General features: G+C 47.4%; 1 protein-coding gene across 5 annotated transcripts in view; it reads left to right on the top strand.

The window, feature by feature from the left end:
* myo1b (myosin IB) overlaps positions 1-22,082 on the top strand; it is a 336,645-nt gene that overhangs the window by 180,743 nt on the left and 133,820 nt on the right. For 4 of the 5 annotated variants that reach the window (XM_038789125.1, XM_038789124.1, XM_038789122.1 and 1 more), the window contains exon 8: positions 19,893-19,991. In XM_038789125.1, coding sequence (XP_038645053.1) covers positions 19,893-19,991 — 99 coding nt within the window. Of the gene's footprint in view, positions 1-17,546; positions 17,551-19,892; positions 19,992-22,082 lie in introns of those variants that run through there. The other variant, XM_038789126.1, reaches the window with a different exon arrangement.

Raw genomic sequence — 22,082 nt, 5'->3', positions numbered from 1 at the left:
GTGTGTAGGTAACCCATTGCTATGGAAGTGGATTACTCTGTTTTTGACTTCACACGGCTACAATTGCATTTCTTCTTGTTGTAGTCTGACGTTTTTCTCTCTCTCTCGCTCAGGAGACATTGCCTAATGCTTGGCTGTGGTTCCAGACCAAGCTATGCATTACTCAAGTGGCATGTAAGCTGAGAGCATGATTTCTGAGATCAGACTAACACTGATCAAAGGAACATTGCAATCAAGTCCAAACCCCTCAATTGTTCACCATCCACGTTTTCCAGCAAATGGGTCAAGTGAACTCAGCCACTAATCTATGGTTTTCATGGAAATATGGATGAAATTACAAAATTTTATTCTAAATACACCAATTTCAAATCCCTGTATGCAGATGTAATAAGAAGAAATCTGCCAAATTCAGTCCCCTCCACCAACTTTCTTAAATTCCTAGCTCAAGTCATGGAGCAGGATCCAAGTCAATATTTAAACGGACGTCCCTTCCATCAAACATCACTATAAAGTGGCAATTTTGGCTAGTTTACTGTCAAAAGGATACTGATGTACTGGAGATGGTTCAGATCCACGTAATGAACATGATTTGGTGTTGGATAGTTGATTCGCAATTAAATTGATGAGAATAAGTAGTACAGTTAAAGGTAATGGAGTGGAACTCCTGATGTATTGGGATGTGTTGGAAATGTCATGGCATGGAAGAATGATGTATAAAACTTTGGTTAGACCACAACTGGAGTATGGTGCGCAGTTCCGGTCGTCTCAGCATAGGAAGGATGTGATTGCACTGGAGAGGGTACAGAGGCAATTCGCCAAGATGTTGACTGTGTTGGAACACTTGAGCTATGAGGAGAGGCTGGATAGGCTCAGGTTGTTTTCTTTAGAGCAGAGAAAGCTGCAGGGAGGTGATTGAGGTGCATAAGATTATATGGGGTATGGACAGGGTGGAATGGAAGCAGTTGTTTCCCTTGGTTGAAGGGTGAATAGAGAGGAAACATAATTTTAAGGTGAGGGACAGAAGGTTTAGAGGGGATTTGAGGAAAGCTTTTAGAGGGTGGTGGGAGTCTGGAATGCACTGCCTGGGAAGCAATAGAGGTGGGAAACTTATATTGTCATAATATTCAAGGCTATGGGCCAAGTGCTGGAAAGTGGGATTAGTGTAAATTTGTTAAAAATGTTTTATTCAGACATTTTCGTGATTAGTGTAGACTTAGTGTAGTTTTGTAAATTCAGAATAGATGGGCTGAAGGCCTTGCTCTGTACTGTTGTGTCACTAATGAAAGGTTTGTTACGTAATCTAGGTATTTTCTTTATTTACTGTTTTTACTTTGCCAAAACTCCCCTCAGAAGATTGACTGAGTTAAGTGGTTCACTCTGACCTATGGGGAAAAAAATAGATTGATTGGCCTTTTTCTTACTCGATGCTTTCTTGTAATCCTATCACAACATTTTGTGTTTATTTTGGCATACCCTGCATTTTGTGGTCAGTGGTGAAGTAAGAAAAGCCTAGTATTTATATATTGCCTTTCTTGCCTGCAAGATGTTTCAAAGTGTTTTTCAGCCAATGAAGTGTCGTTGAGATACATTAATTGCTCTAATGTAGGAAACCCAATAGCCAATTTGTGTACCGCAAGGTCTATCGGATAACAATGCGATAATGAGCAAGATGATCTGTTCTGTGATGTTGATTGATCAAGGGATAAATATTGTCAAGAACACCGGTTCTTTAAAATAGTGCCACAAGATTTTGTGCATCCTGAACAGCACATCCTCTGGGAAAAGTGTTGACTGACTGACAACTTCTGAATTTCCTCATGTGTGCATGTGAGGATTCCAAAGTTGTTGACAGTTTTAATGGAATATTGATGGTGAAAGCTGAAAATTTTGTTACATCACCATGAAATCTGAGACTCATTGGTAACTTCAATAACTCCATGTAGTTCATTCTTGTAGTCTGCAAAATCTTCAAACCTCTGTGGACCTCGTGGCAGGCTTCACTGATTGTGTGATCGCTTTTTCTCAGTGTTTTATACCATCCAGTCCTGGTATCATGTAATGTTCTTGTCGGATGGCCTGATTTATATTACAAGAATACCTGTAGCTAAAGCTGTAATGATTTATTAACATTAACCGTAGGTCAAATATATACAGACAACCAGATGAATAATAGTTTGAACATGCACAAGCAACCTCTCACTGGCTCCAGTTTGTCTGAGGTCAGCTGACTCTAACATTCACTTGAACACTAATGAGACTCCTAGTGGTCAGTCGGTGAATTACAACACAACCATGATATTACTGCAAGTGAGGAAGGAGGTCATTAGGGGTGGCCAGGTTTGGGGGGGAGGAGGGGGGATTGCGATGTGGCAGAGTTGGAGGCTGAGGGTGGTCATGGGAGGAGAGGGGGGCCATCTTAGATGGGCCTAGTTCAGGACGGTATTAAGTGAGGCAAAACTGTAGGGGAGTATAGCGAACGGTAGAGGGGAATGGAGGCACAAGCTTCCAGTAAGAGTTGTGACATGGAACGTCAGGGGGCTAAATGGGCCGGTTTGAGGTATGGGTTTTTGTGCACCTGAGGGATTTGAAAGTAGAGGTGATTTTTCTGCAGGAGACGCTGCAGGTGAAGGATCAGGTTAGGTTGAGGAAGGGATGGGTGGGACAAGTATTTCACTCGGGGTTCGATTTCAAGTTGGCCGTTGTATTGAACAAGAAGACGCGGTTTGTGGGGGCCAGGGAAGTGTGGGACCCGGGAGAAGGTATGTGATAGTGAGTGGGGTGCTGGAGGGGGCGTCAGTGGTGCTAGTCAATGTACATGTGCCTAATTGTGTTGATGCTGGATTTGTAAAGGGGTTATTGGGAGCGATCCAGAACTTGGATAAGCACCAACTGATTTTAATTGCAAGATGGAGCTGAAGGTGAACAGGTCAAGCCCCAAGTCAATGGGAAGGTTGAGGATGGCGAAGGAGCTGGGAGGGTTTATGGAACGGATGGGAATGGGGCTTTTTACAGTAACTTCATTGGAGCCTACTTGTGCCAATAAGTGATTATTATTGGAATGGCCGATCCGTGGAGATTCAGGAACCTGGTGGGGGAGGGTGTACTCCTTCTCGCACGTGTATAAGGTGTACTCTAGACTCTATTTCTTTGTGGTGAGTCAGGCGGCGGTGGTGGGCCGAAGTATGTGGGAATTGTGATCTCGGATCATGCACCGCATTGATTGGAGGTGAGTCTTGGCTCGGGGCAGGTTCAGAGGCCGGGGTGGAGGCTAGACCCGGTCTCTTGGCAGATAAGGGTTTTCGCAAAAAGGTGAGGCTGGCGATTGGGGATAATGTGTAGCTTAATCAGAAAAGGCAGGTGCCAGCAGCCACCTTCCGGGAGGCATTGGAGGAGCCACTGGTGCTGAGGAAGGTGATTGATAGTATCAGAGGAATGCAGTCGGGGAAGGCCCCGGGGCCGAATGGCTTCCTGGTGGATTTTTATAAAGCATTTGTGGCAGAGATGGCACCTCACTTGTTGGAGATATTTAGGTAGGCATTGGAAAGTGGGGGCTTGCCAGAGACACTGACACAGGCGTCGATTACACTGATTCTGAAGAAGGAGAAGGATCCGCTGGAGTATGGGTCTACAGGCCCATTTTGTTGTTGAATACAGGTGTGAAAGTACTGGCGAAGGTGTGTGCGGGGAGGATGGAGGAGTGTGTGCCAGGCGTGGTTTCTGAGCATCAAACGTGTTTTGTAAAGGTTTTTGTAAATACATTTAGAGTGGCCAATTCATGGTTTCCAATTAAGGGACAATTTAGTGTGTCCAATCCACCTACCTTGCACATCTTTCTCTTGTGGGGGTGAAAACCACGCAAACACGGGGAGAAAGTGCAAACGCCACACGGACAGTGACCCAGAACCGGGATCGAACCTGGGACCTGGCACCGTGAGACTGCAGTAATAACCACTGTGCCACCATGCTGCCCACGTTTTGTAAAGGGTTGGTAGGTCTCTAGCAACATCAGCAGGTTGTTAAATGTGGTTATGACTTCGTCAGGAGAAAGGGCGCCGGGGTTTATTGTTTCTATGGATGGCTTTGATCGGTTGGAGTGGAGGTACTTATTTGTAATTCTGGGAAGGTTTGGGTTTTGGCTGAGGTTTGTGGCATGGGTGTGTGGCATGGGTGTGTCTGCTGTTATGTGTCTCTGGTGGCAAATATGCACATGAACGAGATGAGTTCACTAGGTTTTGGATTGCACAGGGGAATGAGACAGGGGTGCCCACTGTCACCGCTGCTTTTCGCGCTGGCGATTGAACCCTTGGTGATTGCCGTTCGGAGTGTCAAGGGATTGTAAGGGGGAGTAGGGAGCACCGGGTGTCAGGTTGGATGACCTGTTGTTGTTTATGTCATTTAAAAAAAATAAAAATTTAGATTACCCAATTATTTTTTTCCATTAAGAGGTAATCTAGCATGGCCATTCCACTGACCCTGCACATCTTTGGGTAATGGGGGTAAAACCCACGCAGACATGGGGAGAATTTGCAAACTCCACACGGACAGTGACCCAGGGCCGGGTTCATATCCGGTCCTCGGCGCCGTGAGGCAGCACTGCCAACCACTGCGCCACCATGCCGCCCAGTTGTTAATGTCAGACCCACTGGAGAGCATGGGGAGAATCATGGGCCTGCTGGGCAGACCCACTGGAGAGCATGGGGGGAATCATGGGCCTGCTGGGCAGACCCACTGGAGAGCATGGGGAGAATCATGGGCCTGCTGGACAGACCCACTGGAGAGCATGGGGAGAATCATGGGCCTGCTGGGCAGACCCACTGGAGAGCATGGGGAGAATCATGGGCCTGCTGGGCAGACCCACTGGAGAGCATGGGGAGAATCATGGGCCTGCTGGGCAGACCCACTGGAGAGCATGGGGAGAATCATGAGCCTGCTGGGCAGACCCACTGGAGAGAATGGGGGGAATCATGGGCCTGCTGGAAAGGTTTGGGGCCTTCTTCGGGGAATAAGTTGAATGTTGGGAAGAGCGAGGTGTTTCCGGTGAATGCGGCAGGATGGGAGGCCAATTTGGTAGCTTGAGAGAGGTTGGGTATTTGGGGATTCAGGTGATGCGAGAGTGAGCTACAATGCACAGGTAGAATCCGACAGCATCAGTGGAGGCGGTTAAGGGGGATTTTAAGAGGTGGGATACATTGCATTTGACACTGGCCGGGAGGGTGCAGGTGGTAACGATGAATGTGCTGCCAAGGTTCCTGTTTATTTTCTATACCCTCCCGATCTTTCTCCCTAAGGCCTTCTTACGGAGGTTGGAGACCGTGATCTTGGAGTTAGTATGGGCAGGGAAGTTGCCAAAGGTAAAGAGGGCTCTGGTGCAGAGATAGAAACAGGAAGGGGGGTTAGCGTTACCAAACCTGCTGCACTATTATTAGGTGGTGAATGTAGAGAAGGTGAGGCGATGGTGGGAGGGGGAGGGGGGTGTTGGGAGTGGGTGTAGTGGGTGAGGATGAAAGAGGTGTACTGTAGAGGATCCAGTCTGAGGGCCATGATGGCTCCGCTGCCATCAGTCCTGGGGAAGTACGCGGGGAGCCCAGGGTGTGGAACCAGCTGAGGCATTTTACGATGGAGAGGATATCGGCACTGACACAACTTCGTTGGAAACACAGGTTTAAGCCGGGGAAGGTGGACAGGGAGGGAGGCGAAGCTGGAGAGGGTTAGAGACTTGTTCTTGGAAGGGAAGTTTGAGGGTCTTGATGAGCAGCGGGGGAGATTTGAGTTACCGAGGGGCAGTGAGTTTAGGTATATGTAGGATGTAGGTGTGGGATTTTGCGCGTAAAGAATAGAGGTGTTTCCCAAGCAGCCACAGTACACACTGTTGGAGCAACTGCTGCCCCCAGATGATTTGGGGGAGGGCATTATTGGAGATATACACGGGTGATTGGGTAAGCAGGGCGGGGCACAAGTGGGGAGGATCAAGAATCAATGAGAAGAGTTGGCGTGGGGAAATAGGCGCGAGGTGATGCAGTGGGTGAACTCCACCTCCTCCTGCTTGAGGATGAGCTTGATTCAGTTCAAGGTGGTGCACGGGGTACACATGACTCGGGCGAGGATGAGTGGGCTCTTCCAGGGGGTGGCCGATGGGTGTGAGCAGTCGGGGGCTGGCGAACCATGTTCACATGTAAGTGGGACAATTGTACAAACTTTGTATCTTATATTTTGCTGTTGTTACACGTGTTTGGAATAAAATACATTCTTTTAAAAAAGACTACAACAAACGAATTGTGAAAAATGAGGGGCGGGATTCTCCGAACCTCCCCAAATTCTCTGGCGGCGGTTTTCGGGCGGGGCCGGGGATCACATCGCGCCGGTTGGGGCCGTTGCCCTCCCCCCACCCCCCGGCAGTTCTCAGGGCCCCGATGGGACGAGTGGCCACCCATTTTCGGCCGTGAAATAGACATGGTCCATTCCGGCGGGACCTTGCCTGGAGGGCGGCTAGTGGAATTCTCCGGAGGGGTGGGGATCCAGCCCCGAGGGGGGGCCCCCCCCATGGTGGCCTAGCCCGCGATCGGGGCCCCCCGATCTGCGGGCGGGTCTGTGCCGTGGCGGCACTCTTTCCTCCGCACCGGCCTCTATAAGGCTCCACCATGGCCGACGTGGAGAAGAAACCCCCTGTGCATGCGCAGGAAACAAGCCGGTGGTTCTGCGCATACGGCAACTCGCGCCGGCCCATGGAGGCCGTTCGGCACCGGTTGGTGTGCCACCAACCCCGCCACCGCCGGCTTAGCCCCCGGAAATGCGGAGGATTCCGCAACTTCCGGGCGGCCCGATGCCAGAGTGGTTCGCGCCGCTCTTGGCGCCGGCGTCGGGCCGTCCCGCCAATTGCAAGAGAATGCCGGCCAAGATGTCAGGTGCTTTAGGGTTGATTTTAACTTGCGGCAATGGTTGAAAATGGGGAGTATTTTAAGGTGATTGGCAAAAGAAGCAATGGCAATGTGAGGAAAAGCTTTTTCAAGCAATGAGTAGTTAGGATCTGGATTGCACTTCCAAAAGTGTGGTGATGGCAAATTTAATCGTAGCCTTTGAAACAAAATCATCTTGCAATATCCCACACGGGACTTGTGCGGTGGGAATGATTATCTTCCCTGTTGTTCTCATGGAGTACGTGCTCCCCTGTTGAGGGGCGGGGTAACTCCATTCAACTGTGGGGAAAAAAAGGGCAGCATTGTGGCGCAGTGGTTAGCACTGCTGCCTCACGATGCCGAGTTCCCAGGTTCAACTCCAGCTCTGGGTCACTGTCCATGTGGTGTTTGCACGTTCTCCCCGTGTTTGTGTGGGCTTCACCCAAAGATGTGCAGACTCGGTGGATTGGCCACGCTAAATTGCCCCTTAATTGGAAAAAATGAATTGGGTACTCTTAATTTATCAATAAAAAACTGTGTATAAAAGATCAGCGAGTAAGGCACCGACCTAGGAGAGATTCAGTAAGGCTCTACCGGGAGTTGTATATAATATAATTGTAAATAAATCAAAGTTTGTTATTCTTACTCGGTGTAGACGCCCCATGTCCTTAGTAAACTGGCAACGAGGATGTGATTGGTCAATTAATATGGCAGATCCATTCCGAATTTGGTGACCGTCCTGGCCCCCTTCATTTGTTCCTCCAGAAGCACCAGCCTTGGGTGTGGATCAAGGCTCAGGATGAGATGCTTAAAAAAGTGAAACGGTGTTGTCCTCTTCAGGGTGTTGACATATTTTGATCCTTCAAAGCCGTTATTCATCACATGATGCAGATTCAATGGTTCAGCCACCTCCTGCCGATTGTCCACCACAGCATTCCTGCCACAGATGATATTCCCTTTGAGGTATATGCCACCTGATCAGGCACTTCGGGGGTCAATCTTTCACTGGAGCCAAAGACAGTCCAACATTCTCCGCCTGCTCCTTCTCCTCAACCTCATAGGCCATTGAGAGGGTCTTCAGACTTTCGGGACGAGGAATGTAATATCTACATGAGATGCACAGGGTGAGAATGACTATTTTCCCTGTGGTTCTTGCGGAGTGCGAGCTCTATTCAACTGTGTGTAAAAGGTCAGCCAGTAAGGCACCGACCGAGGAGAGACTCAGTAGGAATCTACCGGGAGTTGTATATAACATAATTGTAAATAAGACATAGTTGATTATTCATATTCGGTGTGGACTCTCTATATCCTTAGTAAACATTTGAAGAAGAAAAATTTGTAGTGCTATGTGGAAAAGGTGGGGGAGTGGCAACACGTGAATTACTATTGCCGCGAGCTATTGCAGAGATGATGGGCTGAATGGCCTCTTTCTGTGCTCCTACTATCCTATGCTCCTATGATTCTGCAATTTTAAGATTCTATGTATTGGAGCAAGCGGGCGTTCGTTATACATACCTTTAGAGGAAAACAGGCAGTATGACTGGCCATTACTCTTCCTGGTGATGGAAGTTGAATTTGCTCCTTTATCACGTCAAGTTAATGCCATTCCTGACTTAATACTAGCATGAGTGCGCCAATGCTCATGTTCAGTTCCCCAGAATTTTGAGGGAAAAATATTTTTTTTTAACATTTTCTGGATGAGTATAATGAACTTCACTAATTGGGTCCTTTATGCTGCAGTATCTTTGTCACCCCTACTCTACAGGCTAGGTAAAGCACATATCTTCGCCTTTGGACATCCCAACCTGCCGCTGCTGCCACTACCCCCCACCCCCAACACCCAACACAAGATTATAAATGAGATCATGATGAGGTATGCAGGAAATTCACTGGCACAAAACCCTGTGCTACTCTTCCAGAGCCCGTCAAAGTAGAGACTCTGTGGTTGGTGCTTGTAAATAGTTTGTTAGATTTGAGTGTCTAGCTGTAAACCAGAACTTGCAAAGTGTCTTAAATGTAGAAATACTCAGGTTTTAATGTAAAGACACTGACCTCAAAATTAGCCGTGGGGGGGGTTTGCTGGTCGGGGTGGGGGGGGGGGGTGTTTGCTGGTCGGGGTTTGTGGGGTTAGTGGGGAGGGGACTGGGGGGAGATTACATAAGGGCGCACTTGGAGTCATTGGGGCAAGATTATGTTGGTACAGTACAAAGATTGCAGAGGGAGAGATTATTGGAGGGGTGAGAGGGTAGAGGGGGAGTCAAGTGGAGATGACAGGAAATCAGCAATTGTGGAGGTAGAAACAGGATAGCTTGTTGGGTCAGGGGAAGCACTCTTGCATCTTCCGGCCTCCGAAGCAATGCTGTTAAAGCACTTGCATTATGGATCCAGCCTTCTTGAAAGCTATTACCAACCAGCCACATCCTGCTCCACATGCTGTCTCTGTCAAAACCCAAAATAAGAGGGCTTGAAATTGGTGAAACTTTACCCTCACACCTGACTGAAAACCAACAGTTCTTGTGGTTTAAAATCACTTCCATTTCTCTTTTTCCAAAAATAAGGGCAAAAAATACCTTTATTCACTTCTAAGTCAGAATATTATCTTATCAAATGGGTTAAGAACAGTGCAAGATGCGATAGACCACTTAATTCACAGTACGCTCCCAAAGGACTTTTTAATGCCAATAATTCAACTGTTAACTCTCTCGAGATTAATGAGGTAACAGCAATTTGCATTTTGATCAGCTTTATTTTGATATTAAACAGAATTGTTGAAAACCTGCAATGCGTGCAGTTGCACTAGCCAGTTTTATATAATAGAAAAAAGAAGCTCGCCACATACACCTGTCACCTTTTCAATCCAACAAATTACAAGGAAAGGTGCTGACAACACTTGTTGTGCATGGTTAATATTTTATGAAGTCTATTGTATAACATCTTGTTTCACCTTCAGTGTGCAATAGGCAGTTTAATGGCCTTAAATAATGGAGCATTAAATAATGCCAGGTTAAAAATAAATTTTTTCTTGGGTTACTGTTTTAGCCGCTCTGTTCTTCAGGTTTAACCCCTTTATGATTTGTAAATCATGTCATTTAGGATCTAAATGTCATACATTAAATTAAAAGCTAAACTGAAAATAGGAAACTTAAATCTACTGTTTCGGAATGAATTGGCATTTCTTGACAAGTACTTGTAGTTTTAATAATCTGAATGTAGTTTATAAACAACGTTGCATGGTTTCATCTGCCACATATACTAATACCATATTATGACTTCATGGCCGGGATTCTCCCCTACCTGGAATTCTCTGCACATTTAGGGGCTAGGCCTGCGCCGGAGTGGTTGGCGCCACGCCGACTGGCGGCAAAACCGGCGCCAACGGCCTTTGACACCCGCCGCTCGGCGTCGGGGCTGGCTGAAAGGCCTTCGCCGGTTCGCGCATGTGTCAGTGCATCAGCGGCCGCTGATGTCACCACCGGCGCATGCACGGTAGGGGGGTTCTCTTCCACCTCCGCCATGGTGGAGGCCGTGGCGGCCGCGGAAGAAAAAGAGTGCCCCCACGGCACTGGCCAGGCCACCGTGGGGGCACCCCCCCGGGGTCCGATCGCTCCGCGCCACCCCCCCCCCTCCCACCCCCCCCTGGACCCCGGGGGCCCGCTCGCGGCGCCAATCCCGCCACCACCAGAGGTGGTTGAAACCACGTCGGCGGGATTGGCCTCTCAGCGGCGGAACTTCGGCCCATCGCGGACCGGAGAATCGCCGCAGGGGGCACGCCGATCGGCGCGGCTCGATTCACGCACCCGGGGGGTCGGAGAATTCCGGCCACGGCGGAGGCGGGACTTACGCCAGCCCCGGGCGATTCTCCGACCCTGCGGAGGGTCGGAAAATTTCGCCCCATGAGTCACAGAAGCATTTTTGATATCGCTAGCAAATATATCTTGCAGATTAAATGAAAGGCTGCTCATAATATATGCCTCATGTTTTGATTTGTTTATTGCACACACCATCCATTTTAGTACTTTAAGTACTCGTTAATGACCATGTTTTTAATTTGGGGAAAGCACAGATGATAGTTCACTCCTACCTCATTTAGATTATCTGATCAATAGGACTAGTTGGATGTGAGGAATGTTTTCCCTATGACTAGGGTGTACAAATTGAGAGCCTTCAAAGCTGTATGTACCAAACATACCAGAGACATGATTATGTAATGGGCGAGATTCTCCGTTTGGGAGACTATGGGCGGGATTCTCTGGAAAGATTTCTAAGCATGGTAGTGAGCGGGAATTGCCGCGAGCCACCCAGCGCTCAGCCCAACGAGGCCGATATCACAATACAACGTAAATTGGTCCACTTAATTAGAGAAGATAGAGAAATACAGCACAGAACAGGCCCTTCGGCCCACGATGTTGCGCCGAACTTTTGTCCTAGGTTAATCATAGACTTTTGGACAATTTTTCATGGCCAATCCACCCAACCTGCACATCTTTGGACTGTGGGAGGAAACCGGAGTACCCAGAGGAAACCCACGCAGTCACGGGGAGGATGTGCAGACTCCACACAGACAGTGACCCAAGTCGAAATCGAACTTGGGACCCTGGAGCTGTGAAGCAATTGTGCTATCCACAATGCTACCGTGCTGCCCTTAAGAAGTTAACCTACACTCCATTATTCTACCCTAATCCATGTACCTAACCAATAGCCGCTTGAAGGTCCCTAACGTTTCCGACTCAACTACTTCCACAGGCAGTGCATTCCATACCCCCACTACTCTCTGGGTAAAGAACCTACCTATGACATCCCCTCTATATCTTCCACCATTTATCTTAAATTTATGTCCCCTTGTAATGGCGTGTTCCACCTGGGGAAAAAGTCTCTGACTGTCTACTGTATCTATTCCCCTGATCATCTTATAAACCTCTATCAAGTCGCCCCTCATCCTTCTCCGTTCTAATGAGAAAAGGCCTAGCACCCTCAACCTTTCCTCGTATGACCTACTCTCCATTCCAGGCAACATCCTGGTAAATCTCCTTTGCACCTTTTCCAAAGCTTCCACATCCTTCCTAAAATGTGGCGACCAGAACTGCACACAGTACTCCAAATGTGGCCTGACCAAGGTTTTGTACAGCTGCATCATCACCTCACGGCTCTTAAATTTAATCCCTCTGCTAATAAACGCTAGCACACCATAGGCCTTCTTCACAGCTCTATCCACTTGAGTGGCAACTTTCAAAGATCTATGAACATAGACCCCAAGATCTCTCTGCTCCTCCACATTGCCAAGAACCCTACCGTTAACCCTGTATTCCGCATTCATATTTGTCCTTCCAAAATGGACAACCTCACACTTGTCAGGGTTAAACTCCATCTGCCACTTCTCAGCCCAGCTCTGCATTCTATCTATGTCTCTTTGAAGCCGACAAAAGCCCTCCTCACTATCCACAACTCCACCAATCTTCGTATCATCTGCAAATTTATTGACCCACCCTTCAACTCCCTCATCCAAGTCGTTAATGAAAATCACAAACAGCAGAGGACCCAGAACTGATCTCTGCGGTACGCCACTGATAACTGGGCTCCAGGCTGAATATTTGCCATCCACCACCACTCTCTGCCTTCTATCGGTTAGCCAGTTTGTTATCCAACTGGCCAAATTTCCCACTATCCCATGCCTCCTTACTTTCTACACAAGCCTACAATGGGGAACCTTATTAAATGCCTTACTAAAATCCATGTACACTACATCCACTGCTTTACCTTCATCCACATGCTTGGTCACCTCCTCAAAGAAGTCAATAAGACTTGTAAGGCAAGACCTACCCCTCACAAATCCATGCTGACTATCCCTAATCAAGCAGTGTCTTTCCAGATGCTCAGAAATCCTATCCCTCAGTACCCTTTCCATTACTTTGCCTACCACCGAAGTAAGACTAACTGGCCTGTAATTCCCAGGGTTATCCCTATTCCCTTTTTTGAACAGGGGCATGACATTCGCCACTCTCCAATCCTCTGGTACCACCCCTGTTGACAGCGAGGACGAAAAGATCATTGCCAACGGCTCTGCAATTTCATTTATTGCTTCCCATAGAATCCTTGGATATATCTCGTCAGGACCGGGGGACTTGTCTATCCTCAAGTTTTTCAAAACGTGCAACACATCTTCCTTCCTGACAAGTATCTCCTCGAGCTTATCAGTCTGTTTCACACTGTCCTCTCCAACAATATGGCCTCTCTCGTTTGTAAATACTGAAGAAAAATACTTGTTCAAGACCTCTCCTATCTCTTCAGACTCAATACACAATCTCCCGCTACTGTCCTTGATCGGACCTACCCTCGCTCTAGTCATTCTCATATTTCTCACATATGTGTAAAAGGCCTTGGGGTTTTCCTTGATCCTACCTGCCAAAGATTTTTCATGCCCTCTCTTAGCTCTCCTAATCCCTTTCTTCAGTTCCCTCCTGGCTATCTTGTATCCCTCCAGCGCCCTGTCTGAACCTTGTTTCTTCAGCCTTACATAAGTCTCCTTCTTCGTTTTAACAAGACATTCAACCTCACTTGTCAACCATGGTTCCCTCACTCGACCATCTCTTCCCTGCCTGACAGGGACATACATATCAAAGACACGCAGTACCTGTTCCTTGAACAAGTTCCACATTTCACTTGTGTCCTTCCCTGACAGCCTATGTTTCCAACTTCTGCACTTCAATTCTTGTCTGACAGCATTGTATTTACCCTTCCCCCAATTATAAACCTTGCCCTGTTGCACGCACCTATCCCTCTCCATAACTAAAGTGAAAGTCACAGAATTGTGGTCACTACCTCCAAAATGCTCCCCCACTAACAAATCTATCACCTGCCCTGGTTCATTACCAAGTACTAAATCCAATATGGCCTCCCCTCTGGTCGGACAATCTACATACTGTGTTAGAAAAGCTTCCTGGACACACTGCACAAACACTATCCCATCCAAACTATTTGATCTAAAGAGTTTCCACTCAATGTTTGGGAAGTTGAAGTCACCCATGACTACTACCCTGTGACTTCTGCACCTTTCCAAAATCTGTTTCCCAATCTGTTCCTCCACATCTCTGCTGCTATTGGGGGGCCTATAGAAAACTCCCAACAAGGTGACTGCTCCTTTCCTATTTCTGACTTCAACCCATATTACCTCAGTAGGCAGATCCCCCTCGAACTGCCTTTCTGCAGCTGTTATACTATCTCTAATTAACAATGCCACCCCCCCCCCCCACCCACCTCTTTTACCATCCTCCCTAATCTTGTTGAAACATCTATAACCAGGGACCTCCAACAACCATTTCTGCCCCTCTTCTATCCAAGTTTCCGTGATGGCTACCACATCGTAGTCCCAAGTACCGATCCATGCCTTAAGTTCACCCACCTTATTCCTGATGCTTCTTGCATTTAAAGTATACGCACTTCAACCCATCTCCTTGCCTGCAAGTACTCTCCTTTGTCAGTGTTACCTTCCCCACTGCATCACTACGTGCTTTGGCGTCCTGAATATCGGCTTCCTTAGTTGCTGGACTACAGATCCAGTTCCCATTCCCCTGCCAAGTTAGTTTAAACCCTCCCAAAGAGTACTAGGAAACCTCCCCCCCCCCCCCCCCCCCCCCCCCCCAAGGATATTGGTGCCCCTCTGGTTCAGATGCAACCCGTCCTGCTTGTACAGGTCCCACCTTCCCCAGAATGCGCTCCAATTATCCAAATACCTGAAGCCCTCCCTCCTACACCATTCCTGCAGCCACGTGTTCAACTGCACTCTCTCCCTATTCCTAGCCTCGCTATCACGTGGCACCGGCAACAAACCAGAGATGACAACTCTGTCTGTCCTGGCCTTTAACTTCCAGCCTAACTCCCTAAACTTGTTTATTACCTCCACACCCTTTTTCCTACCTACGTCATTGGTACCAATGTGCACCACGACTTCTGGCTGCTCACCCTCCCCCTTCAGGATCCTGAAGACACGATCCGAGACATCCCTGGCCCTGGCACGCGGGAGGCAACATACCTTTCGGGAGTCTCGCTCGCGACCACAGAATCTCCTATCTATTCCCCTAACCATTGAATCTCCTATTACTGGGCGGCACGGTGGCACAGTGGTTAGCATTGCTGCCTACGGCACTGAGGACCCGGGTTCGAATCCCGGCCCTGGGTCACTGTCCGTGAGGAGTTTTCACATTCTCCCTGTGTCTGCGTGGGTTTCACCCCCACAACCCAAAGATGTGCAGGATAGGTGGATTGGCTACGCTAAATTGCCCCTTAATTGGAAAAAATAATTGGGTACTCTAAATTTATTTAAAAAAAGAATCTCCTATTACTATTGCTTTTCTATGCTCCCCCCTTCCCTTCTGAGCCCCAGAGACCTGGCCGCTGGGGCCTTCCCCCGGTAGGTCATCCCCCCCAACAGCATCCAAAACGGTATACTTGTTTTGAAGGGGAACGGCCACGAGGGATCCCTGCACTGTCTGCCTGTTAGTTTTCTTTCCCCTGACTGTAACCCAGCTACTCTTGTCCAGTACCTTTGGTGTGGCTACCTCCCTGTAACTCTTCTCGATAACCCCCTCTGCCTCCCGGATGATCCGAAGTTCATCCAGTTCCAGGCTACAGGCTGCAAATAAAGGCTCGCCATCCGATTTGCCGGGTCCACGTTTGCAAGTCCCCACAATAAAAAGGTCGAGCAGCACGTAAACAGCTCTTGCATTGCCAACCCCACCTAGCTCACAGCCATAGCGTGGAGACGCGGACCTGGGGAAGCTCCAGATGCAGTGGAGGCAAGAAGGGTTGTCCTGTTCCACCAAGGGTCCTGGAGGGTGTGCCACAGAGCAGCCAGTGCTCATACGATGAGGTGGCAGTGGCCATCAGTTCAGACATTGTTTTCAGGAGGACAGGCCACCAGTGCCATAAGAAGGTCAACGACCTACACTTGGCCGCACTGTGAATTGACCCCCATCACGGTGAACCAAATGTGCGGCTAAAGGTGCCCTATGTGTCTCCACAGGAGAGGTTGTCCCACAATCGTTGGGAGAGGGCCCAGGTTGACGGTGGGGTGCCGGACTTAAGAATCCACACCACCTTTGAGGATCGGACCCTGGAGGTGATGGGATTGGTCGAGGACGTGAAGATCGGCGCACGCAGCCCCAAGAAAATAGACCTCTGTCAGGCAACCCTCCGGATGACAGACCTCTGACAGACAGTCCCTAGAAAACAGACCTCTGTCGGGCAACCCCCCCCCGAGAAAATGAACCCCTGTCAGGCACCCCCCCAGAAAACAGACCCCTGTCAGGCAGCCCCCCAGAAAACAGACCCCTGTCAGGCAGCCCCCCCAGAAAACAGACCCCTGTCAGGCAGTTCTCCCCAGAAAACAGACCCCTGTCAGGCAGTTCTCCCCAGAAAACAGACCCCTGCCAGGCACACAGACTACCGATACCTGTCTGGAAACTGGAGAGCAGTCCAGACAGAGGCAATGAATAAAATTATTATTGTAACACTTACTTGGACAATGCACCTGGTGGTCTCAGACACTGGAAGCTCCATGTGTCAATTCCTGGAAAGAGAAACAAGTCAGCTGTGTTTAATCCCCACAAATTCTTAACCTGCAAGCCATTCATTTATTTCCCTTACTAGACTGTGATTGACAGCTTCCACACACAGCTGTCAGCTTTCTTAATTCATTGTTTGGATGAGTGCAGCTCAACAACGCTCAACACCATCCAGGACAAAGCAGCCGCTTAATTGCTCCTCCTCCCACAAACATTTAAACTTTCCACCCCCAACGAACAGTGGCAGCCGTGTGTTCCATCTACAAGATGCACTGCAGTAACTCACCAAGGTTCCTTAGACCGCACCTTCCAAACCCACGACCACTACCATCTAGAAGGACAACAGCATCTGTTACCTGGGAACCCCACTATCTGGACGTTCCCCTCCCAAGTTACTCACCACCCTGACCTGGAAATATATCTCTATTCCTTCACTGTCGCTGGGCCAAAATTGTGGTACACACTCCCGAACGGCACTGTGTGTGTGCCAACACCTCAAGGACTGCAGCGGTTCATGAAGGCACCTCACCAGCACCTATTGTAGGGCAGCTAGGGATGGGCAATAAATGCTAGCCTAACCAATGACGCCCACATTCCGTAAAAAAAATTAATCTTCCTTCTGGATTGAGTAACTCTGACCTGCTCTAAGCACAATGTTTTTAAACATCAACTACTTCAGAGTTAAATGCTGTCAATTTCCAGCTGACCACTTAAAAATCATCCAAGCATGAAGGGGGAATGATTGGAACACAAGCGTGAAGGGGGGTTCTCTTTATTTAGGGAGTCTTGTCGGCGGGTGGGGGGGGGGGGGGGTGCATGGTGGGTGTTTTCTGATGGGTGTTGGTGGGCAGGTCTTGCATTGAAGGGGGGAGGGTGGCCAGATGGACTTTGGGGGCAACTCCATGTAGCAATCCTTGCTCTTGTGATTCCCGACCCAGAGGACTGGAGAATCATGCTGACCTGGAAAACATTGTACCTGGCCTGCCAAGTAGATGCAAATGGGCAAACCTTGATCCCAATGGCAGCAAGGAGCCGGACCTTTGGAAAGGGCGCCGATCTGTTTTCTCCCTGACCATCGATTCTCCGCCAGATCAGCAACTGTCTACTGGCGGTGGGTTGCAGAGAATCACCAGCACAGTACCGCCTTCTAATAACAGCTTGCCAATTAAAGGAATTGTGTACCCCAGTCCGAATTTGTGCACAGTGGAACAATAATGTTTTGCAGTTATTCAGGTCCAATCTATGTGCACTATCAAAAAAGAGATGAACTGTATCCTCCTGTCCCTGAAATAGCTTTTTTTATTTTCTAGACTGGTGCGATATACAGGAACATATTCAATAATCTCCTTCTTGGGATTGCCATTATAGCCAACCCCACAGGAACTTAGACCAGCTGGACTTGGATCATAATTTCCTGTCCATAATTTTTGCTCTGCTTTCCAACGGTGTACAAACTGGTCAGATGGCTGGCTGGTTCTCCACTGGCATTTTGAAGTGGTTGGGAAGGCGGGAGAGATTCAAGTTACAGTGGCAAGAGATAGTACCTGTCTCACACTTTTCTTTCTATGGGAACAGGTTTGGTTAACTCGACCGTCTCCTGCAGCAAATCTGATTGAAATGGTATGAAGGATTGGGCCACTCGTCGTTACAGTGCTCAGACTGTGGCTGTTAATTCTTCTAGCTTCTTTAAGAATATTGTTTTTGCTTGTATAGAAGCAGAAAATGCTGGAAATACTCAGCTGTTCAGGCAGAATCTTTGGAAAGAGAAACAGAGTTAGTGTTTCGGGTCTGACCCTTCACAGAACCACAAACAGTCCTTAAGCAAGTACAGAGACAGAAAATAGGGAGTGGCGGGAAAGAATAAAAAGGAAGAGCTGTGATAGGGTGGAAGGCAGAAGAGATTAAAGTACCAAAGAGATGTAGGTGAAAGACAAAAGGAGATAGTAATAGGACAAATAAGGAGTCAAAAAATGGGTCCTGAGGATCGGTAAATGACAATAGCAGAATGATAGCAACAACTGATGTCTGAGAACGTGGAGTCATGGATCTGAAGTTTTTAAATTCAAATGTTGACTCTGGTCAGCTGTAAAGTGCTTAATCATTTGTGCTTAATTTACTTCATATGCGACCACAACTTTTCGTGTTTTCCTACTCTGTGTTTTCCGATCACAACTTTTCATGCAAAATTTCATCGGAGTCATTTTAATTAGGTTCCTGGCCTGGAGTCATTTTATTTGCACGCGTGTGATTTCCATTTTTGGTTAGCATGCATCACAGTCTCTGAATTATTTCCAGATGTATAGGGGGCTGTACTTAAAAGGTCCACATGATGGCGAGAAGTTTTGCTACAGCATGTGAGAGTGGGTGAAGGGGTGGGTGGGGTTTATGGTAAAGTGGATGCAAAATTTCCTCTTTTGTTCAATCAAAAAGCCTGTGGAGGAAAGGAGAAGGTAGGAGAGACTCAGAACAATGAGGTGGAGAGGCAAGAAGAGAGAAGCCAAAGTTAGGTTTCTGGCAGAAAGGTTTGGCAGAACAAATCAAGTGAATGAGTTCAGGAGACCACATTGGGGTAATGAAGGGCTTTGTTCATCTCCCCGCACCCACCAGTCTTCCCCGGCGAGTTTCCCAATCATTTTCACTCCTGCTAACCAGACCAAATTTAATTCTTCCTCTTTGATTCCACTACTGCTCTGCGTCAGACCCAGCATTAGCTCTCCATTCCATTCTCACCTTGTTCCGTCTCTATTGGGTTTGAGACTGCTGTATCAGGTAATCAAAGCTGTAGCCCTCAATGTTGGCTCTATTTGAACATCAGCCTTCACATCATGGACTTGGGGTTCAGGGAGTGGTGTCAGCAGATAGCAGTGCTAAACACCTTCCTCGCCACCTTCACTCTCACAGAATTGACCCACAAAAGTTGCCTCTATGTGAATTTGAAAGAGAGGCAAATGGACCAAAATAAGTGGACTGCAAAAGAGTTGATCAAGATCCAGGGTGAGAAGCCTTACAATGTTATGTTCTTTCCTTAATTTGAATTTAACTGTTTTTTGTGGTGGGTCAATTGGCAATGGATGGAGTGGGGTCATAAAATATATTTATAGCACTCATTCTTCATGAATCCTAATGTTTCCATTTAAGAAAGATTGTGTTAGGAAATGTTTTCCTTCACTCATTTTGTCCTAATAGTCAGCTGGAACACATCATGTACTTCATGTTCACAGTAGGTCATGAATTCTCATCCTACCAAAATAATTTTTGTTTTAATTCTCGGTCTCTACTGGCAACTCTACATAGTTGGTTTACATGGATGGAGATCTGTTATTGCGTTTCATAGATGGGTTTTTTAATGGAATTTCAGAGAAATTACCTAAATGTATTTTAAACATGTTGCACTATTTGAATAATTAAAAAAAAATATATATATTTTTGCCCCCTCTAAAAGATCTCCTGGAGAAATCCCGTGTTGTCAAGCAGCCCAGAGGTGAACGGAATTTCCACGTCTTCTATCAGCTGTTATCTGGGGGCTCTGAAGCTTTGTTGAGTAAGTGCAACATTTGAAAATAGATGTTCTTGAATTGTTATATCTGTACACTATAGATCGGTACAGTGTGTATACTTCAAGGTAATACGCAGAAGATTTGTTTAATTGATAATGACAGCTTATATGTATAGTGCATTTAACAATATGGTAACAATGATCCAAGGGTTTATTGTGGGGTGACTGAGAGGTATATTGAGGTAGTTCCAGAGCTTAAGGTCTAGCAAGCTGAAGACACAGCAGCTGTCAATGACTTCTGCTGTGAAGACAGATTGGAGAGGTTGGGACTGTTTTTGGAGTAGGCCAAGAAGGAATTTTGATCGAGGTGCTCAAAATCGTCAGGGACAGAATAGAACAAATAGGAAGAAACTGTTTCCGATTGTAAAAGGATCAAGAACAAGAGGGCACAGACTTAAAAGGGATTTGCAAAAGAAGAAAATGTGACATGAGAAAAATGTTTTTCATGCAACGAGTGGTTTGGATCTGGAATGCACTACCTGATGGCGGCAGATTCCATTGAGGCAATCAAGAGAGAATTAGATGATTATTTGAGTAGAAACAATGTACAGAGTATGGGGTAAAAGGCAGGAGAATGACACAAAATCATAATATTCATTTGGAGAGCTGATACAGACACAATGACCCAAGTGGCCTCCTTCTGCACCAGAACAGTTGTGTGATTCCTCGGAACTTGACAAAAATTGGAGATGTAACAGGTTTTAAGCAAGTACAGAGATTAGGGGATGAAGAAAGGAAAAAGTAGGTCCTGTGATAGGGTGGAAGGCAGGTGAGATTAAACAGCAAAAGAAGTGGTGGTGCAAGGCAAAAAGACAAGTAAAGAGACAAAAGATAGATCTAGAAGAGGCGTAAATAGGAAAAGCAGAACGATCTTCAATGGCATTTACCCCATAGTGCAGAGACAGACTATGGGGGAGGTTAGAGATACATTGGGCAAAATATTATGGCCCTGATGTGGTTTAAGAAAAAATTCCGGGATGTGGGGGTCGCTTTTTATGCCAACATTTATTGCCCATCCCTGGTGGTGGGTGGTGGTGCTGGTGTGTATGTTGCAACTTCATCAAAATCCTACTTCTGAAGACGGATGCTGCCCGCCCCCCTCCAGATCTGGTGGCCTCCTGACCTCCGGCCTCTCCCCTGAGACTCTGAATGCCTTACCAGCCCTTTCCTACTTTCCATGCCCTGGGACCACTGGAACCAACCCGAGTCTTCAACTCACAGATCATCTGATCCTGGTGAAATTCAATGGACCTTTGGCTGGACTGCTGCATCCCCTGTGCCGCATCCTGGCACAGCAGGATCGGAAAATCCCGGTCTTAACCTCTGACGTCTTCTTGAACTACCACTTCTGTCTACTGCAGTGTTGTTGCTGCAGAGACTGGGGAGCTGCCGGCCAATTGGTGAGTGAGGGGCAGAAGTACTCCTGCAGCCAATCAATACTCATTGGAACATAATTAGGCTGCCGGGCATTAGTTCCCCATTGACTCTTCAGGTGGAGGGAAACAAGACCCCACCATCCAAAAAATTCAGACCTATGAGAAGGTCAGTGTTAGAAGGGAAGATATCAATAGACTTGAAACTGGATAATATGGTGCTCACACTGGAGAGAATGACAAAATGGACATAGACAGCGACAGATCCATTAATTTGTCTTAGCTTGCACCGGATTTGGTTAATATAACTTATGGTTGCTGTAGCAGTGAGTGCCATTCAAGAAGACAGCTCACCACCACCCTCTCGAGCAATTAGGATGGGTAATAAATGCTGGCCTAGCTAGCGATGACCAAATCCTCCAAATGAATTAACATTATTTTTTTTTAGAAGTAAACCATGAGAAACCATGCTCCTCTTCGATCTTCAGATGGTGCTCAAAGTTGGCTGGACGTTGGAGGATTGGCTGCTCCATCTGTCTGCTTGTACCAGTTTGATGCCCGAGTCATTTTGAAGTAAATTTGATTTTGGGAGAAAAGTTGCTGCTCTAGTAAAACTGAAAAGGCCTTAATGTTATTTGTCCTTGTGTGTAGATAGGGACAATGGAGAAGATTCGTGACACCAGGGGCTGGATTCTCCGCCGGT

This window comes from Scyliorhinus canicula, chromosome 2 (assembly GCF_902713615.1).
Source record: "Scyliorhinus canicula chromosome 2, sScyCan1.1, whole genome shotgun sequence".
NCBI classification, from domain to species: Eukaryota; Metazoa; Chordata; class Chondrichthyes; order Carcharhiniformes; family Scyliorhinidae; genus Scyliorhinus; species Scyliorhinus canicula.
Note: the sequence above shows the minus strand (reverse complement) of the source record. Positions and strands in the feature narration are given on the sequence as shown.